Genomic DNA, 24,644 nt, shown 5'->3' with positions numbered 1-24,644 from the left:
TCAAAGCTATATTCACTCTTCCATGTCTGACTGTCCCATACTCAAAACCAGATCATAGGTTTAGTGTTGTTGAAAACTTTGGCCATCTGGAATTACACTGACACGTTGCATTTTAGAAGTGCGTCCAGGGGTCACATCCTTCAATTATCTAGTGCCAACCATACTTGAGCCAGCCCAAGGTACCCTCCTCAAAACACTTTCTGAGCTTGTGGAAGACAGAAGAGGACTGGGCTTACAGTCTATGACTTGAGATGAGCCTTGAAGGACTGGACCTTCTCCGTCTTGTACTCAGGACAAAGACGTGGAAGCAAAGGGTCAGTGGGATGACTGCCTATAAGGCTATAGGGACACAAAAAACTACAAGGGCCCTTTTCCCTCAAGTGCCCAGCTGACCAATAGCAGCTGGAGCTGGCCTGGGCTTTCCTGTTGGCCTCTGCTTGACACTATGAGAGTATCTAGTACATTTTTCTGAGGTCCTGGGGTCCATAGAAATGTGCATCTGTGGTTGTGTCTGAACTAAAAGAAAATAAGAAACTATAAAAAAACTTTTTTCTATAGCGCTTCAGTGGGACCTGCCAGAAAAGTATCTAACAGGCAGTTTCACAGCATCGGATTTCATGTCAGCTTTGTCCCAATCAGAGATCCCCCCCACTGCTGAAAAAGTGACCCAGACCAATTCTGGTTTTAGCAAAAAATATGCAAAGTTTCAGAGTGCCAGTGAGAACAACATGCCTTAGGAATCCAGCCTTTGCTTCTATGGCAGTGGCTACAGTTTCAGTGGCATCCTGGCCAGGGCTGATTCATTTTCTCAAAAAGTGAGCATGTGTTGGGATGTAGAAGAAATGATAACACTTTTCTTCAAGAAAGACCCTTCTGAAGTAGGACTTCAGAACTTTTTCAATCTTTTTGTCTTCCAGACTTTTACTGGAACAAGTGCACTTTGTGTAATCTGCCCAGGCTCAGATGCAGTCATCCTGAAATCAGGTCTAGGTCCCAGACTGCTTCTTCCATAGACTTTCATCGGCATTTAGTGCTTTTTGGATTTTTTTTACTTAACACTTTAAAAATTCATATCGGCAATACCACTTATTGGAATTATTGCTGTTTTAGTGTAATTGTCCTTATTAAAGATTAGTCTATTTTCAAATCCAGTTTTGGATTTGTTTTGTTTGTGTTTTTGACTTTATTACTGATTTGGTACTGTATAAATTCTCTAGATATTGCCCAAAGTTAGGCCTCTTTTATGTGGGCCATAGCTATCAGGTTGTTAAGCTCAGGTTAATGTAGTGAGTTTGAAGTTCACCCTGCCAAGAAATGTTATTATTCCTTGTTCCTTGAGGTAGGCAGTTGCCAGCTCCAAATAATAATCCACATTTTTATGATTCGCCTTGTTTTTTTAACCAAACAAAGTTAGAAGAAATCCTGGCGCAAATCTTTGAACTATATTTGCTACAATGAATGCAGTTCCTTATGTTTTATATTCCATTTTGCTGGTTGCATGAAGAAATAAATCCAGATCGGATCAAGTCTCTATGACATTATTGCTACAATGACGGCACTTTCCTGATTTCAAATTCCAAAGAAGGAGTCATATAACAATTCTCAAGTGGTTTTGGATGTGCTAGCCTCGGTTTCAGTTGGAAGGGGGAGTATGTGGCATATGACATTTCCAACTAAAACTGTTTAAATTAAAATATTCTGGGGTATTAATGTAAATAGTTTTTTAAAAAATCCATAAAACCACAAAAAACCCACAAATGCTTTCATGCAGTAGTAGAAGCAATTGCGCCACTTTCTATTTTAAAGCCAATAAAATGACAAGAGAGTGAAAATAAATAACAAAAAAATTCAACTCAGGCCAAAAACCATGTGCAAAAGTAAGAAGAAATCCAGGAAAAATAAATAAGAGGTAGATAGTGTTTCATAACAATTGGAAGGGGTAGCTCAACCAGACAATAAAACATTGAACCATTGAACAAGGATGAGCATGACATTGAATTGTGGCTCTAGAAGAAAAAAAGTTGAACATTTAAGACTTACCAACCATCCAATCCATTTCCTCTACATTGTCTCCATAAAGTCCATGTTTGCTCGCACCAATAAACTTCTCTGTGGTAAAAAGTGGAGAGTGTACGTGCAGAAATGAGACAAATAGCAGAAAAGGGCCTTTCTGGTTTCTGAAAAAAATACATATTTTCTGTTAACGGCTGCAAATACCACTTGTTTATTACTTAAAGTAACACATTTCTTCAGTTAACAAAAAGCTGACGAGGATAACTAAAATTTAGCATTTCCAGCAGTTGAGTTATTTATTGATCGTCCAATGTGTTCAGCACTCAATCGCATGTTGAAAAGTTAAGGTTGGACTGTAACTTTGTTCGTAAGGGGTGGGTCCAACTTTGAAATAAAATGCATTTTATGTACAGGTATTTTTTAAACAACCTATAGTTTTCCATATGAAAAATGTAATATTCTCTTTTTATGTGTAGATACCTTTACTTACATTGATGTATATTACAATGCCACAGTTTTTCTTTCCCTTGTCTCATTATTTGTTCTTATCATTCTCTCTATGTCCTATTCTCAAGTTTTTAATTACTATTATAGTGATTTTTGTCAAAAGATTGGATTTTCCTTTGATCTGGATTGATTTTATAATGATCTTCTAGAATATGTTTGTATTACTTGCTAAAGTCTTACTTTGCATGTGAAAATGTCTCTTATTATTTAGGCCATTATAATATGACATGCTTTGTCATTTTTTTCTTGTTATTCTCATAATTTATAACTTTCTGACAGTCTTGTTTTCAATTCTGTTGCTCAGAAAATCCTAATATATGGGATAAAGTACCCCCTGCTGTACATTATAAGGCTTTTGCAAGTCAGCAAGGAGTTACATGACCATATATAGAGTAACGAAGCCGAATGAAAAGTTCTTGTATAAGGTTATAGAACTCCAGGGTGACTTGCAATATCCTTATGATTTAAGCAACGGTACTTTATTCCTTATAATACATGGCCACTCCATCACCTTGCCCACAACCCACTTAAAATATTTGGCATTGCTCTTTTATATGAAAAAGAGATCATGCTTGCAAACATGAAGTATACAACTAGAATCTCCAAGGCAAAATTAGACAAATCAAAAAGTTGTCAGAAAAGTGTTACAAAAATATATTAGAATCAGTTTAATACAATTCTGTTTTAAAAAAAGGCACAGTAGCTCAGCTTGTATGGAAACATGCAGAAAGATTCAAACGTTTATTTACCTAAGGAGTACAAAAAATAAACATTCTGGTGTGTTTGTTTCTGCTTGTTACTGTACAGCTAGGAAAAAAGAACAGAAGAAAGACAAGCTAAGTTTTGTTTTCGTTCTTTAAAAAGATGCTTTAATTATGCACAGTGATCTCACATGCCTTTGGTCTCTGCTGCTGGCTCTGGCAACAAGCATTGACATCGGAACTCAACTGTAATAAGTTATTAGAGTTGACCAGCTATGTCATTTATTGAAAACAGGTGAATGGGTGCATCATAAATTGCCTAATATAAGGAAATTAGAGATGCGTTTTTATACAGATGTATTTTACAATTATTAACAGTAACTATACTGTGAATTATTTTTGCACAGATTGAAATGGCCATCTAACTACAGATCTCTAAAATACCTAATTGATATGACTAGATGCATCCAGAGCCTTTTTTTATTAGATGTGCGCCTTTAGATGGAAATACCAAATTGCTAATGGAAGAAAGCATGGTTTAACATAATAATAGAGTATTTAATTACCACTGCAAGGGTGAATAAGGGTCGACTATGCCTTGTTAGAAAAACGTAGTCAGGGCTGGCAGGCTGCCTCTTGGTTTGCCCATATTTTTAGGTCAAGCCTAGAGACAGCTTTAGCTTTCTGCTGTCAAAAGATCTAATGTGGAAAATATCACTACTTATAGTTGGCTTTTGATCAGCTTATTGACTATCACTGTTTTCCTTCCTTGGCAATCTTATCTGCATGCTTCTTATTCAATGGATCTCCTTCCTTGTTTGAGCTTGTTCCTCTTCTGTTCAACTTCTTTACCATTCTTTTTATTTGATGAGACATATCCTTCACCCGCTCACATTTTTTCTTTTGCTTTTAGCCCTTCAGGGGGGTGCTTGAGTTTGCTTGCCTGCTTTCCTTAACTTGCGTGTGTTGTTTCCTCCTTCCGCCCCCACCCCTCCACCTTTTTCGTGGAGCTCCCTCCACCTCCGTTACTACCTCATCTCTTTCCATCCACTCATCCCCCCTCTTTTGCTTCCTCACCCTCCCTGCTTCATGTTGCTTTTTTCCGGCAGAGTTTACGATCTCTCCCCAGTGCTTCTCCACTCCTCTCTTGCTCCCTGCCCCTGCCCTTTGTTTCTGGAATTTGTCTACGATCACTTGGCAGCTCCAGTTTGCTACCAGGCCACTTCTCTTATAACAACACTTTTGTGCCTTTTTTATTTATGTATTTGTCTAATTTACCACTGCAGAGGTATCTGCTATCTTTAAATGTTATATGAAAAATTACCAAAATGGCCACTGCGTCATAATGTTGATACACTTATGGTTAGGAACGCATGTGCACCTTTTAGTCCTCACACTGGGGCTGCTGTAGCGTCATGGTGCATACATGTGCATGTGTGATGAAGCATGCACGTGTTAACTTCTTTTTTTTTACCAAAGCTTTTCAGCATCAGCAATAACATTTTTTTCTCCATTGCGGATATTGAATAGCTACATCAAAAGCACTTGCATGGTCAAAAGGCAAATTCTGTTGGCTTTGCCAATGCTTGTTAGTTCTCTGGCATTTATGCACTGGTCTTGACACTGAAGAGATGGATATAGTTGCAATGTTTAGGCTGGTTAATGCAAAATCATGTCCAGGGGGCATGATCCGGGGCATGAGTCTCTCTAAAAAAGGACTGTAGGAGTGCCAGGGAGAGACTGGAAGCATCAAAATAGCGCTCCAAGCAGAATAAAAGGCTCTGGGTGCAGGACTGAGGCTGCCCTGACAATCTACATGGCAATAAGAGCTTTTTGACAAAGTAGTTGAGCAACATTGTCGTGTTTGAAGTAAAAGCTGTCAATGACCCCTGCTAATTTTGATATAAACGTTATTAAAAAATCACTCCATCTCCACCATCATTCCACTCTACAAATGCTTATTCCGCTCATACCGTAGTGAATGAATGAACAAATTATTAAAGTGACACTTGTAAAAGTGCTCTAATCCCCTGAGGTGTACAGGTACTAGGCTCCAAAGAGAGAAGAAAGGAGAAAGTAATAAGTGAACATTCACGCTGAAAGAGCCAAGTCTTTAACGCCTTCCTGAATTACAGTGGATCAATGGATTATTTAAGTGCAAGAGGAAGAGAGTTCCAAAGATGGGAAGTGGTGGTAATGAAGGTGTGCTATGTTTTAAAATTCAAAACATCTATTTGAGAAAAAACCAAATAGTTGTTATCATAATTTTAAATTACCTTTGTGGAAGGACATGACCACTCTCCACCCTCAAAGCCTCAGGAATGTGTCTGACTCAACCCCTCCTGATTTTGTAGTCTACTGTACAGATTCTCCATAAATGAAAACACCACTTATATTTGTTTTTGCCAACATTATTTGAAGGATGCTCTTTATGACGGCAAAATAAAATAAAAAGATTGTAGGTCTCCTGTGACATGTGCTGAATGTATATAGTGCAAAAAATATTAATAGTCCTATCCGATCTCTTCCTCATAACATGGGACATTCTATAAGATTCATCCTTTGACCAGTTATATTCATTCTGTACATCTAGTTTCTGGGAGTCCTTCTAGAAGACTGTGATGCCAGCATTCACATGTATGTGGAAGACACTCTGCTTTGCCCGAATATCTCATCTGGCAATGACATTGACTCATTAATGGCTCCCATTCCCTATTCCAATTTTTAAAGGTGAAGAGTCCCATCAAAATTGGATTTGGGTTAATTGCAACACACAACAGGTTCAGGAATGTTTTGCAGAGGTGAAAGTGGACAGCCTCAAAGCCCAACATCATTTCAGGATTTAGATCAACTGAAGACAATTCTGCCTGGGAACAGCTACCTCCATTCCTCATAATAAAGCCCTCCCAACCAGAAGCAAACTTTAAAAATACCATCTATGCCCATGTAGTTTCTCATCTTGATTGAGACAATGCTGTAGACCCGGCATCCCTAAGACCATCTGACACCCCTAAAGACGGTCCTACATGCACCAGCACATTTCAACAAAGGTGTTCTGTCCCTGTTCACAGGGCAACAAGGCTCTGGGCCTCAGCTGTCAGTGCTGGAGTCACTTGCCTCTGATGCCTGGGGGTCTACAAAGCTGGGACAAATACAACCTCCTCAGTACTTGACTCTCAGTGGTAGTGATAGCAAGCAGTCACAAACACAGGCACAGGAAGTGTAGGGATGTTCAAGCTTAGACAGCAACAATCACCCAGCAGTGCAATAGCAGACTTTAGAATCCAGTGCTTTACCTTGATACACAAAAGTACATTAATACATGGGGAAGCAATGGAGAAGCAAACTAAATATAGCAAAGAGATGCAAAAATGTATTTGACTGAAATTTCTCCAGTTGAAAGTAGCATGAACGTTATAAGCACCTAGCCCATTCCCTAATACCTGAACAACACATCTGACATCTTCAAAATTAAATAGCCCGTCTCCTGCACAGAGAGCAAAATCCAGTATAAATTTGCAACCCTTGCCTATTTGAGCATCAGTGATCACCCTTACTCCAGCCCTTCCACTCAGTACGACAGAGATCAGATGCAGAGTACCCCAAGGATCCTCCCTCAGCCCCACAATCTTCAACATCTACATGGTCCCCCTCCCCACCATAGTCTTAAACCACAGACTCAACATCCTCTCATATGCTGATGACACCCACCTCATCCTCTCCCTCACCAAGGAGCCCAACACCACAAGGTGAAATTTCCAAGAAGGGATGAAAGCCATTGCAACCTGGAAGCCTGAAGTTGAACTTGGAGAAAATGGAAGTCCTGATCCTCAGCTCTACCCCCTCCACATGGGAAAACACCTGGGGGCCCCACACCCTTGGTACCCCACCCACCCCAACGGACCACGCACACAACCTCAGCATCATACTCGACTTCTCACTCTCCATGAATCGCCATATCAACGCTATATCCTCTGAATGCTTCAACACTCTCAGTATAAAACGCAAGATGTTCAAGTGGATCCCTCCTGACTCCAGGAAAACCGTCACCCATGCACTCAACACCAGCAGACTGGACTACAGAAACGCTCTCTATGCTGGAGTCAACAACAACAAACTCCTCCACAAACTCCAGACTGTCCAGAAGGCCGCAGCCAGACTCATCCTCAACAACACATGACTTAACCACATCACCCAACTCCTATGCGACCTCCACTGGCTCCCTGTCAAAAGAAGAATAACCTTCAAAGTGCTCACACACGCCTACAAAGCCCTCCACAACACAGGACCCCAAAACCTCAACGACTGAATCTCCTTCTATGCCCCCAAAAGAAACCACCACTCAGCCGACTTCGCCTTAGCCACTGTCCCTCGTTTCTACAGGACCACCGCATGTGGAAGATCCTCCTCCTACCTCGCAGCCAAGACTTGGAACAAATTCCCCCGTTACCTCCGATGAAGCCCGACACTGCACCAATTCAGAAAGGACCACAAGTCCTGGCTCTTCGGATGACCCCAACAGAGCTGCACACACCCCCCTCCTTCTGTGCCTTTAAACACTCACAGGTGATTAGTGCACTCTACAAAACCCTGATTGATTGAAAGGGTGCAATATTTTAGCAGCCATATTTAAGTAGTTGACCCACTTACATCTTCATAAGAGTAGAATAAGGAAGTAGCTCAGCTAACCCTATAACAAAATGACTTACACCTTAGAATATTTGAGCAACATTCATAACTATTATTAAAGTGCCTTAATATCATGTCCAATTTTACCTTTGTGAGGAAAATGTTTTATTATGTGGTATAGTTGCGTGAGCTCACTGGAAAATTTAGTCAGAATTCCATATAAGGTCCATTGAAGTTTGTTTGTAAAACTCATTGCTCAGTCCTGGGTAGCTGTGGCTCAGAGCAGTCAGGATTTATCAAAGGAACAATGTAAAGCATCAACAAATAACAAAATAGTTAAATAAGAAGAAAGCACAACATAATAAAAATCAGATACCAATCTATAATAGGTTACATTTTTATCTTTAAATAGACACCTCAATGACAAAAACCCACCAGATACATGAATTTACAGATGAACAATAAATCACAGATTTTCACTTAGCCCAATAAATCATTGTAATCTACCGCAACTCACAGTTTAGGGTTCGCCACAACAAGTAACTTGAAAACAGCTATAAAGGTACTCTTGTGGGTATTGAATCCGGCAGGGGGCCCGTCAAGGTGCAGTTAAAAAGTTACCATGTGAGAAAAGCAGTCTCCAGTCCATTCCCATGGTTTATGGTGAACCGCCATAGGAATCAGTGGAGTGGTCAAGATGGAAGGGATACAGGATGTTGAAAAAGCTCAAGGATGCTGAGGAGTCGGAACTGCTATTGAGGGTCTTTCTGCAGCCACTCCTTAGTCCACAAACACAGAGGGGTGACTTTCGCCTTAGGGATTAATGTCCCATGAAGTTTGGATGTAGTCCAGCAAAAATAACTTGCCTCTGGTCTACTGGTCTCTAATTACAATAAAACCAGCAGTTCCCTTTAAGTTGTAGTAACGTGCATTTTGGGCAAGCAAATAACACTGCAATGACTCTCCTGGGTCCAGCAGACTAGGGTGCATCTTTTGAGGGTCAGGACTCTGTCTCCCAGGCTGCACTTGGCGTCCAGCAACAATCCAGTTTCTTGGTGCTGGGCTCTAAAAGCGATAGGCTTTTCAGCATTTATGGCCCTGTGGCTGTAACACAGAGTCAGAAATCTGACTCCCCGAGTCATCTTTTCTGTGTGGGGCTCGGGAATGGCATTTCCTCGTGCAGGGACGCCATAGGCACAGTCCTTCCTTTGCTAGCCTAAGAAGCAGAAGGTGCAGACCAGTCTTTTGTGCAGCCTATCTTTGCTGGATCCAGGGAACAGCAGAGCAGTCATTATTGAGTCCAATTTCCAGTTGGGACGTGATCTAAGGTCTGAGTCCCAGGAGTGTCCCTTTTAAGGCCATTTCTTACATAGGGATGCGGTGACTAACTAGCCAATGACCTACCAGGTCACCTCCCACCTGATGACAGCTTGCTGTGAAGTGTGGCATCTAGCTAGCCCAGGACACACTATTCTGCCCACTCCCAGCATGACACAACCTTTCTCCTGGTGTGTGGAGCTCCCTAGCCCATCCAGAGTTGTGGCCATCTAGGGGCTATACACCCATGGGAAAACTGGTTAGACAACAGCTTTTCCCTTTCTGTCACAGATGGCACCTGTCCGCTTGAACACACGAGCAGTCCCTCTTGTGCGTGGCCACCATTTGCCCTTTAAAGGTGGCTTCCCCTTCGAAGTTTGCCTTTGCCCATCTTTCGGATATAATGTACCCCGACTTTACAGCTCAGTAGACCTGCCTTAGGCGCAAGTTATGAGTATTAAAAAGGAAGGTTTGGGCTTTGCAGTGAATTTAAATGGCAAAGTCGAGTTAGCAGTTCGAAACGGGAAACATCATTAACAACGCGGACAGTACACTGCGATGCTGTTCCATCGTGGTCGTTACAATGAACACGATGTTACCACGCTATGCCATTACAACGCAAGTCTTTACATCAACTTGCGCTAGATGGCGTGCTAACATTAAAAATAGTGTAGTTTACTATCCCAACACCTTCCCTACTGATAAGCGGACTGGAGTTGAAATAGTAAATTACACTTTTATAATATTAGCACGCCACCTAGCGCAAGTCTATGTAAAGACTTACGTTGTAAAGGCATAGCGTGGTAACATGGCAGTCGTTGTAACGACCGCGATGTAACAGCACGCGTTGTAATATCACGCGTTGTAACATCATAAATCCGTTTGAAACTGTTCTTCCATCTGGCAATGGCGGTCGGGGTGTTTTCACACATGTAGTGGCACAATAGGTGCCACAGTCCAAAAGGGACAATGTCGCTTACAGGCCCTACGTACCCCTGTTGTCATATACCAGGGACTCAAAGATTAATTTGTGCCAACTGTGGGTGAGTCATTTATATAACCTCCTCTTAAGGGTCAAAACACTGACACGGAGACCTGTTTGACAGGACTCAGTGCACCTTCAGAGTAAAAAAAACAGCAGCATCAGTCCAAAAACTTGGAGGGGGGGTAGAGGGGGTCATACAAAGAGAGGCATTTCCTTACAGCCCTCACATCTGGTATTCACTCCATTGGAAATATTGACTTTATTGTGATTTTCCATGTCTGAAAATCTGCTCTGAGTGATATGTTCTAGGGCGGTTGCAAATATGAAAGTTGGTTAAACTTGGCGAACACCCACAAACGTGCAATGTTCTGAGTTAACAACCTTTTCCAGATAGGGTCTCAACACAAAGTAACATTGCCAACGGATGTATGACGTTACAACGCATACTTTTACAACGACTACCATTACAACGAATTTTTTACAACGCAAAAACTTTTACAACGCATACCATTACAACGCAGGATTTTACAACGCAAGTACCTTTACAACGCATACCATTACAACGTAAATATTGGTAACTATATAATATTTTTTTTAATATAAATTATTTTAAATTATTAAAATATAATTAAATTTTATTTAATTTTATTTATTTAATTTAATTTAAATATAATTTTAATTTATTTTTACAAATTAACCCTGTACCCCAAAAACCCAAAACTGACCCTGAACCCTAAAAATATTTTTTTTAATTTAAATTAATTTAAATTATTAAAATATAATTAATTTTTATTTAATTACATTTAATTAATTTAATTTAAATATAATTTTATTTTGTTTTTACAAATTAACCCTGTACCCCAAAAACCCAAAACTGTCCCTGAACCCTAAAAATACCCCTTTGCCCAAAAACCCAAAACTGACGACCCTGAACCCTAAAAATACCCCTTTGCCCAAAAACCCAAAACTGACCCTGAACCCTAAAAATACCCCTTTACCCAAAAACTGAAAACTGACCCTGAACCCTAAAAATACCCCTGTACTCAAAAACTGAAAACTGACCCTGAACCCTAAAAATACCCCTTTACCCAAAAACTGAAAACTGACCCTGAACCCTAAAAATATCCCTTTACCCAAAAACTGAAAACTGACACTGAACCCTAAAAATACCCCTTTACCCAAAAACTGAAAACTGACCCTGAACCCTAAAAATACCCCTTTACTCAAAAACTGAAAACTGACCCTGAACCCTAAAAATACCCCTTTACCCAAAAACTGAAAACTGACCCTGAACCCTAAAAATACCCCTTTTCCAAAAAACCCAAACATATAATATTTTTAAAATATTTATATACTTACCAATACTTACGTTGTAATGGTATGCGTTGTAAAGGTACTTGCGTTGTAAAATCCTGCGTTGTAATGGTATGCGTTGTAAAAGTTTTTGCGTTGTAAAACTTTCGTTGTAATGGTAGTTCGTTGTAAAAGTTGCGTTGTAAAGGTTGTTTCCCATTGCCAACGTGTATGCGAGTGTACAGCAAGGACTTTCTCCAGGGGGATCAACATTTTTCTTTGGAGAAACAAATGAAAAAAAAAATAGAAGGGCAAAAACCCTTTTGTGTTTCATCTCCACAAGCGCAAATGAACACCACTGATAGACTTCTATATGTGTGAATACTTACACATTGAGCATTCCATGAAATCTGTGACTATCGAAATACATGTAAATTTTTTCTAAGATCCGTACAAGGCAGACATTTACTTCAAAATAGGTTTAAACCTAAGGGAGTAAAATTCAGATTTTTAATCTGGTGTTTTTGAATATCCAACGAATTGATTTTCGCTATGAAAAAACAACACTAATTAATGCAAAAGGAAATAGAGCGAAATAGGACACCCCTGTAACATGTAGCAATGTGAAAAATGAGCCCCTGGTGGATTTAACTCTATCATAAAAAATGTAGTTAAGACGGCCCAGTATCAAAATGGGAATGTTCTATTAAAACCTACATGGGGTGGGTAATTTAAGGCAAATTTCTTGTTTGCACAAGTTCAAATCCTGAATGTGGAGACAAAAATATTTAATTAAGTTCCTGATTGACTGTAAGTGACCTTCGATATACACCTTTATTTTATTCAAAGACAGGTTCTAAAAATACATTATAACGAACAATATTCCTCACCTTTCAATAAATGAAGTTGCTTCCTTCACCATAAGCAAAGCTGATCTGTCTAGATTTACCGGTTGTTCAGTTACCTCATGGTTCCTCATCACAAGGCAGTTCCAGTATCGGATGAACCCATAAGAGGAGTACCAGGCGGCGAAGAAGAGGAGTCCACAAAAGGCCAAGCAGATGATCAATTTCCAGGGAACAGGGATCAGACCAATAAGCTTTCCCACTGCAAGAGTGAGGAGAGCGAGGAAAACTAACTGCGTGTAGTAAGCCAGGGCAGATCGAATGAGTATGCCTTGCTCAATAGGCTTTCCTACTTGGCAGTCATTGACAAGGGTGAAAGGCATGCCGTAGTAATAATCAAAACCATGGCTCAAAGGATGATGACAATGGTCATTGCGAGACTGACAGTTCACACCAAGGTGCCACTTTCCTGAAATAAATAAATAAATAAATACATAAATAAATAAATAAATAAATAAATAAATAAATAACCAGCTATTTGGTTAGGATGGCCGTAAAGGTAAACTCTAACCTGGAGTGTTTGCACATTATGTACCAAAAATAAACCAATAAACATTTTCACATGTTCTAAATTATTTTGATACAAATTTGGTGGCTCTAAAACATACTGATAAAATCACATGTGTGCACGAATGTGTTTTGGTTTTGCTAAAAACGCTTTAGGTGTTTGTTTAAATTGGTAGCATGCTGTTCAAGTGGTCAAATGTTACTGGCCAGGGAGGTCACATTTTAAGTATGCATAAGAACTACAGACATCAATATGTATGCTCCGATTCAGCAAAAAAAGTCTGCATAGTCTAAAATAAAATTACAGCACTGACCAAAGGTTACAAATTATTCCTAACATACACCTAAAAAGTCCTGAAATATATTGTCCCAGTAGTTAACTACCATTTAGCCAGCGGCGGTGTGCTTCAAAGGTTTACATATATTGTACGGTATCAAAAGCAAAAAAGTATATGTCACCTAAATAAACAACATATTTAACTACCCTGAGAAAATCAGATTTGTATATATGTATTGTTTGGGGCATGGCTTTTATGGGAATGGACACGTCGTACACAGGGCCAGACTAGGTATCAAAAGCATTCTTGGCAAAAGTTGTCAGACCAGCTCTCATAGTGCACATAAGGAGTCAGACCGCTGAATGTGGGATTCTGAAACAAACTGCAAATATGTTGCACTTCATGACATGTTTTTTTTATGGAACCTTCTCCTATAATTCAATGCATGGCTAGAGATTGCAGACAGGGTTTTATGCCTCAATGAATTACTGATTAGCTGGATGTGTAAGGTGTGAATGGATGATTTAATTCAAGAATGGGTAACAATGAATAAAGACTTTTTGCTACGTGGAGCGCTGACCAAGGGTGAGTGTTCTGGTTTCCATTTTAGCTTCTACATTAAAATATCAACCTCTCTCTGCCCCCCATACACCACCACCTACAATCGTTGTTTTTCCTTCATTTCATGAGGAAACCTTGAAAAACATCAATTTGGGAGATTTGCTGCAAAAAATCAAAAGATTATGACTTTACTCCATCTATAGTAACTCTCTAGGCCATGTATAGGGGACAAAGAAGAACTTACTTTCCTCTTGGTTCAGTGACAGCATCTTAGTAAGGAGAGTGGTGAGGACATGGTGTAGTGTAGTTCCTATATTCCCAATAGGCTGTGCGCATTGGAATAACATAAACGATAGTTTAGACGTAGGACTGAGGTCGACAGGTCTCTATTGAATATGTTAGACTTAATTATGAATGCCAGCTAGCTCAGAGGTCACTAGAAACTTTTCGAGTAAACAAGGAGGTGTTAACTTCCCTGAATAGACAAGAAGGGATTAGCTTCTGACAACCGCATAAACATGACAACTTTGCTCCCTCCAGAATAAGGAGTATATCTCCAGAGTCACGGAAACAATAGATAACTATTTCACTCGGTCAATCGTGCATGCTTAGTTTCACCAGAAGCGCAGAGAAATAGAGAGACGGGCGTTTTCAATAAAAGTGGTTATTTATTGAACAGTCTTCTTTCTCATGCAAGAGAAGTGAGTTACCACAATTGCAATACTTATTATAAAGTAAAGTGCGTACAGTAAAAGGAGTATTAGGAAATAATACTGTAAAAGCATGGTACAGTTTCTAAGCCATACCGTGTTTAAAACAGATAAAATATATACATACATAAAATCATTGACTAAACGTACTCAACTGGTGCTTCTAAGATACGCCTACCCCGGTGTACCTAACCTAAGCCTAGTACGTGGGAAGGAGTAAGTGACCTGCAGTTTAAGTTAAGCTAATTTTTGCCAAGAATCTGAATCAAGAATTCTCTAAGGATCTAATCAGCTCCGTACCTTGGTTATAGAATGAAGGAGGTCTTGTATCTCGTTCTCAGGACTCGATCTCAAAGAAACCCGCAAGGGTGACTGCAAACACTGGAGCTGGATTTCTCGGCAGGAGAAAAGACAGCATCTCTCTCAGTGCGTCAATGGGAGGGTCGGCTTCCTTCGGCTCTCGTTACAGCTGGGCTTCGGGTAAGTAGATAGCCGATCTGCTCCAAACCACCGTGTGTTTGTTAGGGCAGCTGTTGGTATATTTATACCTGGAAGGTGCCGAGTTTGACGTAAGGTTGGACATAAGACGTCACTAAGAACTTACAGTTCTTTCAGGACTCCAGGAGTTCTTGGACAAATCAAAACAGAAGCAGGGGGGATTCCCGGGCTGCTGGAGGCTTGGTTTGTTTAAAGAACGCGTTGTACTTTCTAGGAGTCTATGGGAATAGCCTTGCCGTATTTGGACTGCATTGGCTATGACTAAATATGGATATGATTCTTATGTCCACAAGAGACACATGAGTCTGGGTTCGAGCAACCTCACAGGTCTATTCATTGTCCATAAAGACACATCCAGGCTCGAAAAATACTGGGACATGATCACCAAGCCCCTGGATCGCAAACTATTTCACCAGTTTAGATGCGGTTCTTTACCTTTAAGGGATTTTACAAAAAAATGGGGATTCGGTGGGTCTGGGCACTGTCCAAAATGTCCAGGCCAGGGTGAAAGTATTGACCATTTTTTGTTTGTATGTCCTTTGTATTCTGCACCTAGAGCCAAATGGTTAAGACCAGTCTGTAGAAGTCTTGGTACCCGCTCAGCCCCTGAAGCAAGTCGTATTTTAAAAACCAACCTAACCCCACTAATTGTTGTGGGGCTAGCAAAATATTTAGGTTGGGCCTGGCTAGTCAGAAGCAGGTATATAAAAAACATCTAGCCAGTGGTTTTTTTTTTTTTAATAAAGTTCTTGTCTCCGTGTTTCGATTAGCATATTATATGTGCTTGTTAGTTAGGCTTTGTGCAATGTTTTTTGTTTTACACTCATGTAGTCTATATATGTGATTTAATATTGTTTTAAAGTATTTTACATGTATATATTGTATTTTATGTCTTTTATGATGCACTTATCGAATAAAGACTACTTGAACCTGGATATGATTTGTTATAACCACATAAGGGCATACATCGGGAATATTTAAATAGGGTCCTAGATACGTTCACAACAATGGATGTTTCTTAGTTCATGTTTAGAATTTATCTAACACCCACTCCACGTATAATGTCCATCATTACTAAATACTAAGCAATATTAAACATATACCTATGCATGTGTTTTCCAGCCCACCCCAAAATACATCAACTGCATTTGAAATGGTATGTACACGAAAAATGAGTAGTATACTGTATGCTTTTCAAGCAATGATATCATTCAGATTATGCATATATTTTACATTGGATGATGACTGAATGAATCACGAAAATTACATTTATGAAATGGCTCTTAATACAAAAGAGAAGGTCGAGACCATTTCATCACATATTTATACAATACTGTACATGTGCTAGAGGCTGAATCAAAATATTGTCTCTAGAGTTTTTTTTTTTTAAATAGAAATCTTGTTCTCTAAGAATAGTTCTACTTTAAGCAGAGTACCATGTGCTAAAAAAGTAAATATTTGGGGAACGGAAAAAGAATTTCGCTTTCAGGGTAAAAAATAGCTCCAATACTTTTTTTGGAGTTCTGTTTATCAAAACTGAAGGCCAAATTCAGAGTTCAGGGAACGCTGTGTGCTCGTGTTTTCAAAAGTTATTCAAAAATTATTCTCGTTGCTAGGAGAGAACATTAACTTAGATAGGCTGGCAAAGAATTCATCTACAACAGTAGGTGAAAGTTGGACTAAATCCTAAAAAGTAGAAATAGTGCATATGTGAGACTCATTGCCATCATCGATGTCTGGATCAGCAATGCTCACTGAAGGTTGTACCTGTGTGCCGCTTTCATCTCGTACCTCAACGCCACCTGATCGTAATGGTGAGGTCTCAACAAATGCCGTCATCAGAATAGGTAGCCGCTGGGGACAACACGTTGCATGAGCTGTTACCGAACCAAGCAAAGTATCGACATCCTTGGATACTGGTGATGGTAGTGTAAGACAGACGTCCAACACGCATTCTTCTCCGCATAGCAGGCATCATAGAACAGGTAAGATGCAATCTTGCCAGATTGGTCTGAATGAAAGAAACCATGTGGTATTCAGATCTCTTAGCCGAGCTAAGTCGAGTACTTTAGTTATTCTTTCTCGGTATCTCATCGCAAGGATCGTTTCTTCTATTGTTGCCTGGGTTTTGTCTGTGACTTGACTTGCCATATCAGAGCAGAAGGAACAAAAATAAAATTCCTGCTACGAGACCCAAAAGAAGAGGCAGGCCACCGAACACAGAGTGCACGAAATTCGGGAAGATGTTCAGGACTGCTTCAAAGGATGCTAATAGTCCCGAAAAAATTGTCTTAAATACATGTGCGATGCCACTGGTATCAGACATGTTTAAGATTTGACCTAACATGTCTACGAAATGTATGGAGCAATTGGTTGATAATAATGTATGTATCTCTGCCGCTGTCCTTGCAACTTGCAGATCATATGTCTCTTTAGACGAGGTTAAAGGCACAGTTGTCTGTAAAAGAATAGACTTCATTCTGCTTAAAGTATCAATTCGAATAGAAGAGATATTCAGAGAAGGCCATATTGCTGCCTCCTTGTCTGGTTTGCTGTTCGGATACAATACTTGCATACAGCAAATGACCCTGGAAGTAACGCTCACGCAATAGGCTATTCCTGGCACCATGCCACAACAGCTGTGGTCACTTATTATAACGTAGCTGCCGTTGGAAAGCTGTCTGAAAAAAGGCTCTATCTGTGTTGCAGGAGTGCCGTGCTGGTGACATGAAAGGTTATTTGATGAACCTTTGCAGGCTCCATGCAAGTTAATACCTTGACACAGAAGTGTACTGCTTAGTGAATTTTTACAGTTGTTACCACTAACAAATACCTCTTTTTTCCCTTCACTATAACATCTATGTGTATAAGGTAAATTCCAGGTTGACTTGATGTATCCTTTACCCAACCTTTCATACAGGCCTGCTGGTATATACTTTTGGCAATATTGAAACTGAAAAGTCGTTATCGAAATTGTAATTGTACCATGTATTATCCATTCATGGTACAGGTCGTTCTGACATTGTCAATGGTAACTTTTCGAGTTTTTCAATGCTCAGTATCGTATAGTCTGCTCCTTTTTGTGCCAAAGAGATTTGTTTATCAGTAAGGTTAAAGATAGAAAATAATGATGTTTTGTTGATTAAACGCCATGGCACGTAGCCTGAACGGAGGTTTTGTAACATACAGCCTAACTGTACAATAGAACGTAATTGGGACTGGCCATGTTCTAACATTAGCATATCCTGTTCTATTATATCAATAGCAGATGATACAATACTGTCCAGTGAATATATTCTGGAGGACAGAGTCGTTAACCCATTGTCCACTACAGACAGTGATTTTTCCAAATGAATACGATAAATTTCTCTTATTTTTTCAGCAGTTTCAATTTGCATTACTTTCCAAGCTTCGTTGTAAGCAGCGTATATACCGGCGTATATGAAACGCTTTTGACGCTGTTTGCGAGGTCCCAATATGAAATCTCGCAAGTCAGCACCTTCTTTAAGTAAAGTCAAGTGTTGCTTAATTTCAGGCTGTGTGGATTTTTGTAGCCATTTGAGGCATAGTTTCCCTACACTGTATGTTGTTACTATCCCTGGATGTTGTCTCTGGGAATATCTTGGGTGTGGCCTGTTCTGTTTGAGCCCCTGTGTTTTGTTCAGGAATCTATCTTGACAGTTATTAGTGTCTGTGGGCCAGATCAAACATTTTTTCCAATCAGGATTCGTTCTGTTTTGGTGTAAAATGTGGGAGACGTCTATCTCCACATCTGTAGTGCTATTACTATCAGGAATGGGCTTTGGAATAGACGGTTTGTTTAAGTCCTTTATCTTGGCTAGGCCAAGACAGGTTGTTTGTGAATGGTATCATTCAGGAAAATTATCTGTTCTGGGATCATGCAGGCTCTAAATAATGATTTTAGACCTTGTACCTGCCAATCTTTTGTACCCGAAATGGTTTTTGTTTCAATGTTGTTTTTCCAAAATTCAAAACCAAATGTAGACATTTTTTCATAACATTTTTCAGAATAAATCAATTTAGTATTTGTCAACATGTTTTTCATTCCTGTCTTATTTAACATTTCAAAATAAAACGTTTCTGGATCTGTGTTGTTAAACCCTGAGAAGTATGGGAATTTCTCATAAAATGTTTTCGAGCTGCCTTTTGGCGGTGTTGGGCAATGTTCCCATTGATTATAAGTAAAAACATTTCTAGGATTCGCAGATTTATGTAAATAGTGATGACCATAATGATTATAGCAATACATTTCTTCATATTTTGATGAGCCTTCTAAATAATCATGCTCTGTGAATTTTGCTGACATTTCTAAATCTGACATCATATTATTAATATTTTCAAAGTCCCAATCATCAGAGAAAGTACTTGGTGTCACAAAGTCATTTAATGAAACCTTGAACTGATGTGGATATTTCAAGAGTTCAACCGGGCCATAGATTTCGTAATCAGTTGTGTCCCATGCTACACCACCAGGTATAGGAATGGTTGTGATGTTCACTGATGACAGTTCTCTTTTGTCAATGTGAGAAGATCTGTGAGGCTTTAGGACCAAGTTGATGTTCTGACTTGCTTTGTCCATTGTACTATATTTTCCATTAATGAATTTTCCCAAGCTTAAAACCAAATTGAGCCAGAGTAGAAGGAAAAGTACACCTAACACAATCCATAATTCAATCCATGGTGAAATTAGATATGTTTCTTTGAGTTGATGAAAGAATTCAGTCATTTTTTCTTTGAAAGTTTTAGTTGCTGGCGTTTCTTCATGTTCACTTGGATCATCAGAAAAGTCATCGAAATTGATGAAGTAGCCAGATGCAGTTCTGTCAATTGTTGGAATTGCTTCCGGATTGTTATTAATCTTTGATTCTGTATGTTCAGAGGCTACATCATTGTAGATTGGTGTTTCTTGACGAACTGTTGCAATTTGGGTTTCAAGAGGCACAAGTTCCATGGCTTTGTTGCATAGTCCTTTTTTATTCACTGCAGGTTTATTAAATCTCATTAGTCTCTCAGTTTGAACCTCTTGAATTGTAGCAAGGTTTGGTCTTCTGCTACTTCTTGGGAGTCAACTGGGCCTACTACTTATTACTGGCCACATGATTGTGGTTTAACCAGGTCGATTGATACAACTCTGTTCTCCTTTTTACCAGCAAGGGGTGGTAGTACTACTGATCTTGTTCCGCTGATAGCTAAGATAGGTACTGCTTTTCTGTAAGAAGGCCCAAATTCCTTCTTCTTACTTAGACTTCTTCTTGTTTCATTTAAGTCCTGTAAAACAACCAAACGGTCTTTGATATCAAAGGTTTTTTGTTCCACCACTGAAGTCTGACAATCGAGGTCATGAATGATCATTCTGGTACCAAACCAAAGTTCGTAGGGAGTGATACCTCCTAGAGAATTTCTTGGCAGATTATTAAGACTACGTTGGACACTTGTTAGATGTTTGAGCCACCCGTCACCCGAACCTAATACCCTCGCTGTTATAGATTATTACTTTATGTCACGTTTTTTTCTCTCCACTACCGCATTTCCCTCGGGATGGAATGGACTGGAGTACCACAATGCAATGCCCAAGCTGGCCATGGCCTCCTTGTAAGCTCGAGAGCTAAACACAGGACCCTGGTCAGAATGTAGCATGCTAATTGCGTATTTGCTGATAAAGACTCGCAAATCTTTTATTACAGTTTTGGCGTCATCCGAGCGCTGGGGCCACATCTAAATGAATCTCGTCTTAATAATTATGGGATCGCCTTTTTCCATCTGGATTTTTGCGTATAGGTAGTCTAATGCTTTCTAATATAGGTATCTGGGCTGGTGTCTGGTCCGGTCCACAACTGCGATCTCTGTTGCAGCCCTGACAATTTATTGCAAAGTTGTACATTTGCACGTTCATCCCCGGCCACCAGTATTGTGATTGTAATTCTATTAGAGATTTCAAGATCTCTTGGTGCCTCAGACCCATTTCCATGTGTGCTTCTTGAATCAAGTAAGCTCTCTGGTTCATGTTTGGAATTACTCTGTCCCCCACTCCAGGGACTCGAGCAAACGGAACAGAGTTTGCATCAATAATGTATATATTTCCGAGTGGATAATTTAGAGGTAACACTGCATAGTTGCCCTCCATTGAGGCTTTTATCACTAGTAGCGTTTCTCCATCTATTTGTTTTTTAGAACGCTTTTTTGTAGCTACAGTAGCCGGTTTGACAGCTGCCGCTGTGGCTCTGTTAGCCAATGAATTCCCTGCATTGTGAACGCCATCACGTTGATGACTCAGTGTATGTATCATATGAGTTTTGTGTAGTTCTTTCTGCAAAAGAACTACTTGTTCCCAAAGTTGTTTATGCTTTATTGTGGCACCTGTCTCATCTTTGTAACTGTTTTTGATCCAGGTCTGCATGTCATTATTGTAAGACTGGACGCAGTAATGCGAATCGCACACTATTAGTGTGGGGAATTCGCGATCGGCATTTTCAAGCGCCATATTTAAAGATCTTATTTCAGCTCGCTGAGCTGTACAGTTTCTGAGTGATTCAGTTTTGGTGACCATCGGTCTGAATTTACCTAAGCGCCAGCGACCTTTAACAATCCCGCATGCTGCATTGTAAACTTGTTTTTTTACAACGTTGTGTTGTGCAAATCTGTCCCTGTAGATTACACTGGTATACTGTTCGAGAGGCAGAATTTCGATTGACAGATGACATTCATGTTCGTATTCCAGATCTTCTAGTTATTTAATTTTGGGATCAAATGCGTGTTTCATGTCTGTTGCCGCAAGAGAATTTATTTTCCCATTAAATCCATTTTGGATCTAAAGCCATAGCATTCGGAATGCTTGGTCTTGTTACTGCCTCAAGGGCTGATACTGCTGTTAAAACAGATATGCTCTTGCCTTGGGCTAGGGCTCTTTCTTTTGCTACAGCAGTTTGAACCACAGTCAGAATTTTTTCAGTAGAACTGAATTTCATTTCAGCTTGTGTGTACAAGTGTGATTTATAAGCTATTGGTACCGTTTCTCCCTCATTAGAGGTCAGGTATGTGAATCCGCATCTTCCTGGGATGACTCGGATTACAAGGTTGCGTTCGTTTGCTCGGGTTTGCAGTTTTGTTTTAGTTAACATATCTGTTTGTATTGAGCTTAAAATTTTTGTATGATTTTGTGTCCAATTAATTGGTTTAGAATCAGGTTTTATTAATTCGTAGAGAGGTTTAACCCTCTCTGCGTAGTTTAGAATGTATGTTCTTCCGAAATTCAGGAAAACTAGAATTTATTGTAAGTTTTTCAGCGTTTTTGGAGATTGGAGTACTGCACTCTTCTCTAAGAAGTTGTCTGCTAGGCTTTTGCCTTCACTTGATAACTCATATCCTAAAAATAGGACAGTGAGGTGGGCAATTCGTGACTTTTTAAAGTTGAATATATACCCTTCAGCTGCGAAGTATAATGGTGTTCACTCTTTTCAAGTGTGTCTCACAGGTCATCGTCTGTAAGATAGATGTCATCGACATAAGATAATGCCTCATCATCATACATTTGTAGTAATTCTGTTACCCTGGCTAAAAATAATCCTGGGCTGTTCTTGAATCCCTGTGGGAGACGACAAAATTGCTTTGGGCCCCCATACAGGAGAAAGGGGTCAAATACCTGCTTTCTGGTGCTATGTTTTGACAGAAGAAACCATTTGAAATATCTAATGTCGTTTTATATTTTTTGCGCACGATGTTATTCATTAGTGCTGCACTGTGTGAGTTTTGTACTGCAAATGTTTTGCAGCAAGAGTTTAGGTGTTCGTAGTCCAAAACTAGATTATATGAATCGTCTGGCTTGGAGACAGGAAACAAAGGATTGTTCATGTCTGAGGTGCATATTTCAATCACCCCCTGGTATTCAAGTTGATCTAAGATCTCCCTGACTTGTTTTTTAGCTTCTTGCTTAACAGGATACTGCCTCTGTGCAGTAGGTTGATTTTTTAACTGAATTTTATGGTGAGGAGAATCCTCATCCCATCCTACATGATTTTTAAATAATGCAGGGGCTTGGGCTACTGCCCATTTTCTAGCAAATGTGTATTTTTTATGAATTGGAATGTGATTTGAGAAGGCAGGCATAATCATTTCTTCACCATGTGGGCACTGCCTGACAAACTCTGGTGGCCAGTCTTTCTCTGCTAGAAGGATATCATAGCCTTTTGATAGGTTCTCCCAAAAGAGACCTCTTATTTTCCTAGTTTTGTCCCCTTCTATACGCAATGTTATTTCGTATATTTTATGAGGCACGCTAACTCTGGTGTCTGCAGTTTCCACCTGAATGTATTCATTTGTGTCCACTGTCTCCAGAAGATTCATCAGGATCTTGCGAGCTATGGTCACTTCTGCTGCGCTGTCTAGCATTGTCTGGGCCCATTCTCCATTTTTCAGTTGTGTCCTCAGAATCCTCGGCATGTTTTATTTTAATACTGGCTACCTTCTTCTTTGGAAATTGTAATTTTTTACTTTGATGAGCAAGTTCCTTGTATTTGGACTTGACGTGCTCTTCTTTCTGTTCTGACCGTCCTCTTCTTTCCGATTTCTGTGAGGAAGTCTGAAAAGATCGAGAGGGACGTGTATCAATATCTTGATATCTGTCAGGTTTTCTTAATGTATCCCTATCTCGAAGGTTGTATCTTTTCTCAGAGGGCTCCCGTTGTGGAGACCTGCCTCCCCGTTCTGGAGATCTATCTCTCCGTTGAGGAGACCTTCCTCTGAACTGGAACTGTTTTTCTCTGGGAGTGGCTTGTTTGTTACCCTTCCACTACTTTTTTGGAGCAATGAGATTATTTTTAATAAAAGTTTTTTCAGGATTTTCAGTTAGTTGTGGTTTTAGTGGTTTCCCACCCAAATTATCTCTACCTAATTCTTCATAGGATTATTCAATTATTCAATTATTCTGGCAAGTTCAAAAGGTTGTTCTGCTATATCTGTCTCTCAATTTTTGGCGGATTGCTACAGATGCTGCTTCTCCTTTTATGTTGGCTAATAGTATAGCCGAGACTTGCTTAAAGTCTTTTAGTAATTTCATGCCTAGATTTAAGGCAGGCTCTGGACCATATTCATTTTGAACCTGTCTTAGCACGTCTGGTATAACCGCCATAGACAGAACACCATGTGTTTTTGTGTATATCGAAGCAAAGACTGTGCCCCAAGTGTCACAGTCCTCCACGTGTGGTGCGATCCCCATTGGAAGGCAGATAGTCAGAATTCTGTGTTTCTCATTAGCTGTAGTATCAGGAAATACTGCCTCTATCTGAGTAATTCTTTGAGATAACCAGAATGGAATTTGTTCCCGTTTTGTGGGTAATTTGCCAATGACTGATTGTATAGTCTGTGGTGTAATTTTATTTGTGTTCCCCTGATGAGGGGAGTGCTGTGGAATTTTTATTCCTGGTTGGACTGTTAAAGTCCGCATGACATATTGGACCAATTGTCTATGTATTTTAATTAGTTGTTTTAGCTGAACTAAAAGTTCTCCGCTTGGCATCTTTTCAATGTCAGGATGTGGTGTATAGCTGGCTAGAACCGGCCATGTGGCTCCTGGTCTACCTAATGGGCCGAGCCTGGTGAAGTGATTTTGATGTTTTAGGGCGCCATTAAACCAGAGCTGATGCTCTTGGTATGTTAGTGGAATTTCAACGTCCTCAAAAGGAGCGTATTCCGTTGGAGATTCCCCTACTTTGTAGTAGTGGAAC

At 39.8% G+C, this 24,644-nt stretch overlaps 1 protein-coding gene across 5 annotated transcripts in view; it reads right to left on the bottom strand.

The window, feature by feature from the left end:
• The window catches only part of LOC144772899 (arylsulfatase D-like), a 417,503-nt gene that overhangs the window by 102,335 nt on the left and 290,524 nt on the right, over positions 1–24,644 (bottom strand). For all 5 annotated transcript variants that reach the window (XM_078657579.1, XM_078657576.1, XM_078657575.1 and 2 more), the window contains 2 exons: positions 12,336–12,759; positions 2,041–2,177 (listed from right to left, as the gene is read on the bottom strand). In XM_078657579.1, the coding sequence (XP_078513705.1) occupies positions 2,041–2,177; positions 12,336–12,759 (561 nt within the window). The remainder of the gene's footprint in view (positions 1–2,040; positions 2,178–12,335; positions 12,760–24,644) is intronic.

This window comes from Lissotriton helveticus, chromosome 8 (assembly GCF_964261635.1).
Source record: "Lissotriton helveticus chromosome 8, aLisHel1.1, whole genome shotgun sequence".
Classification (NCBI taxonomy): domain Eukaryota; kingdom Metazoa; phylum Chordata; class Amphibia; order Caudata; family Salamandridae; genus Lissotriton; species Lissotriton helveticus.
This window is presented reverse-complemented; position numbering and strand designations above follow the sequence as displayed.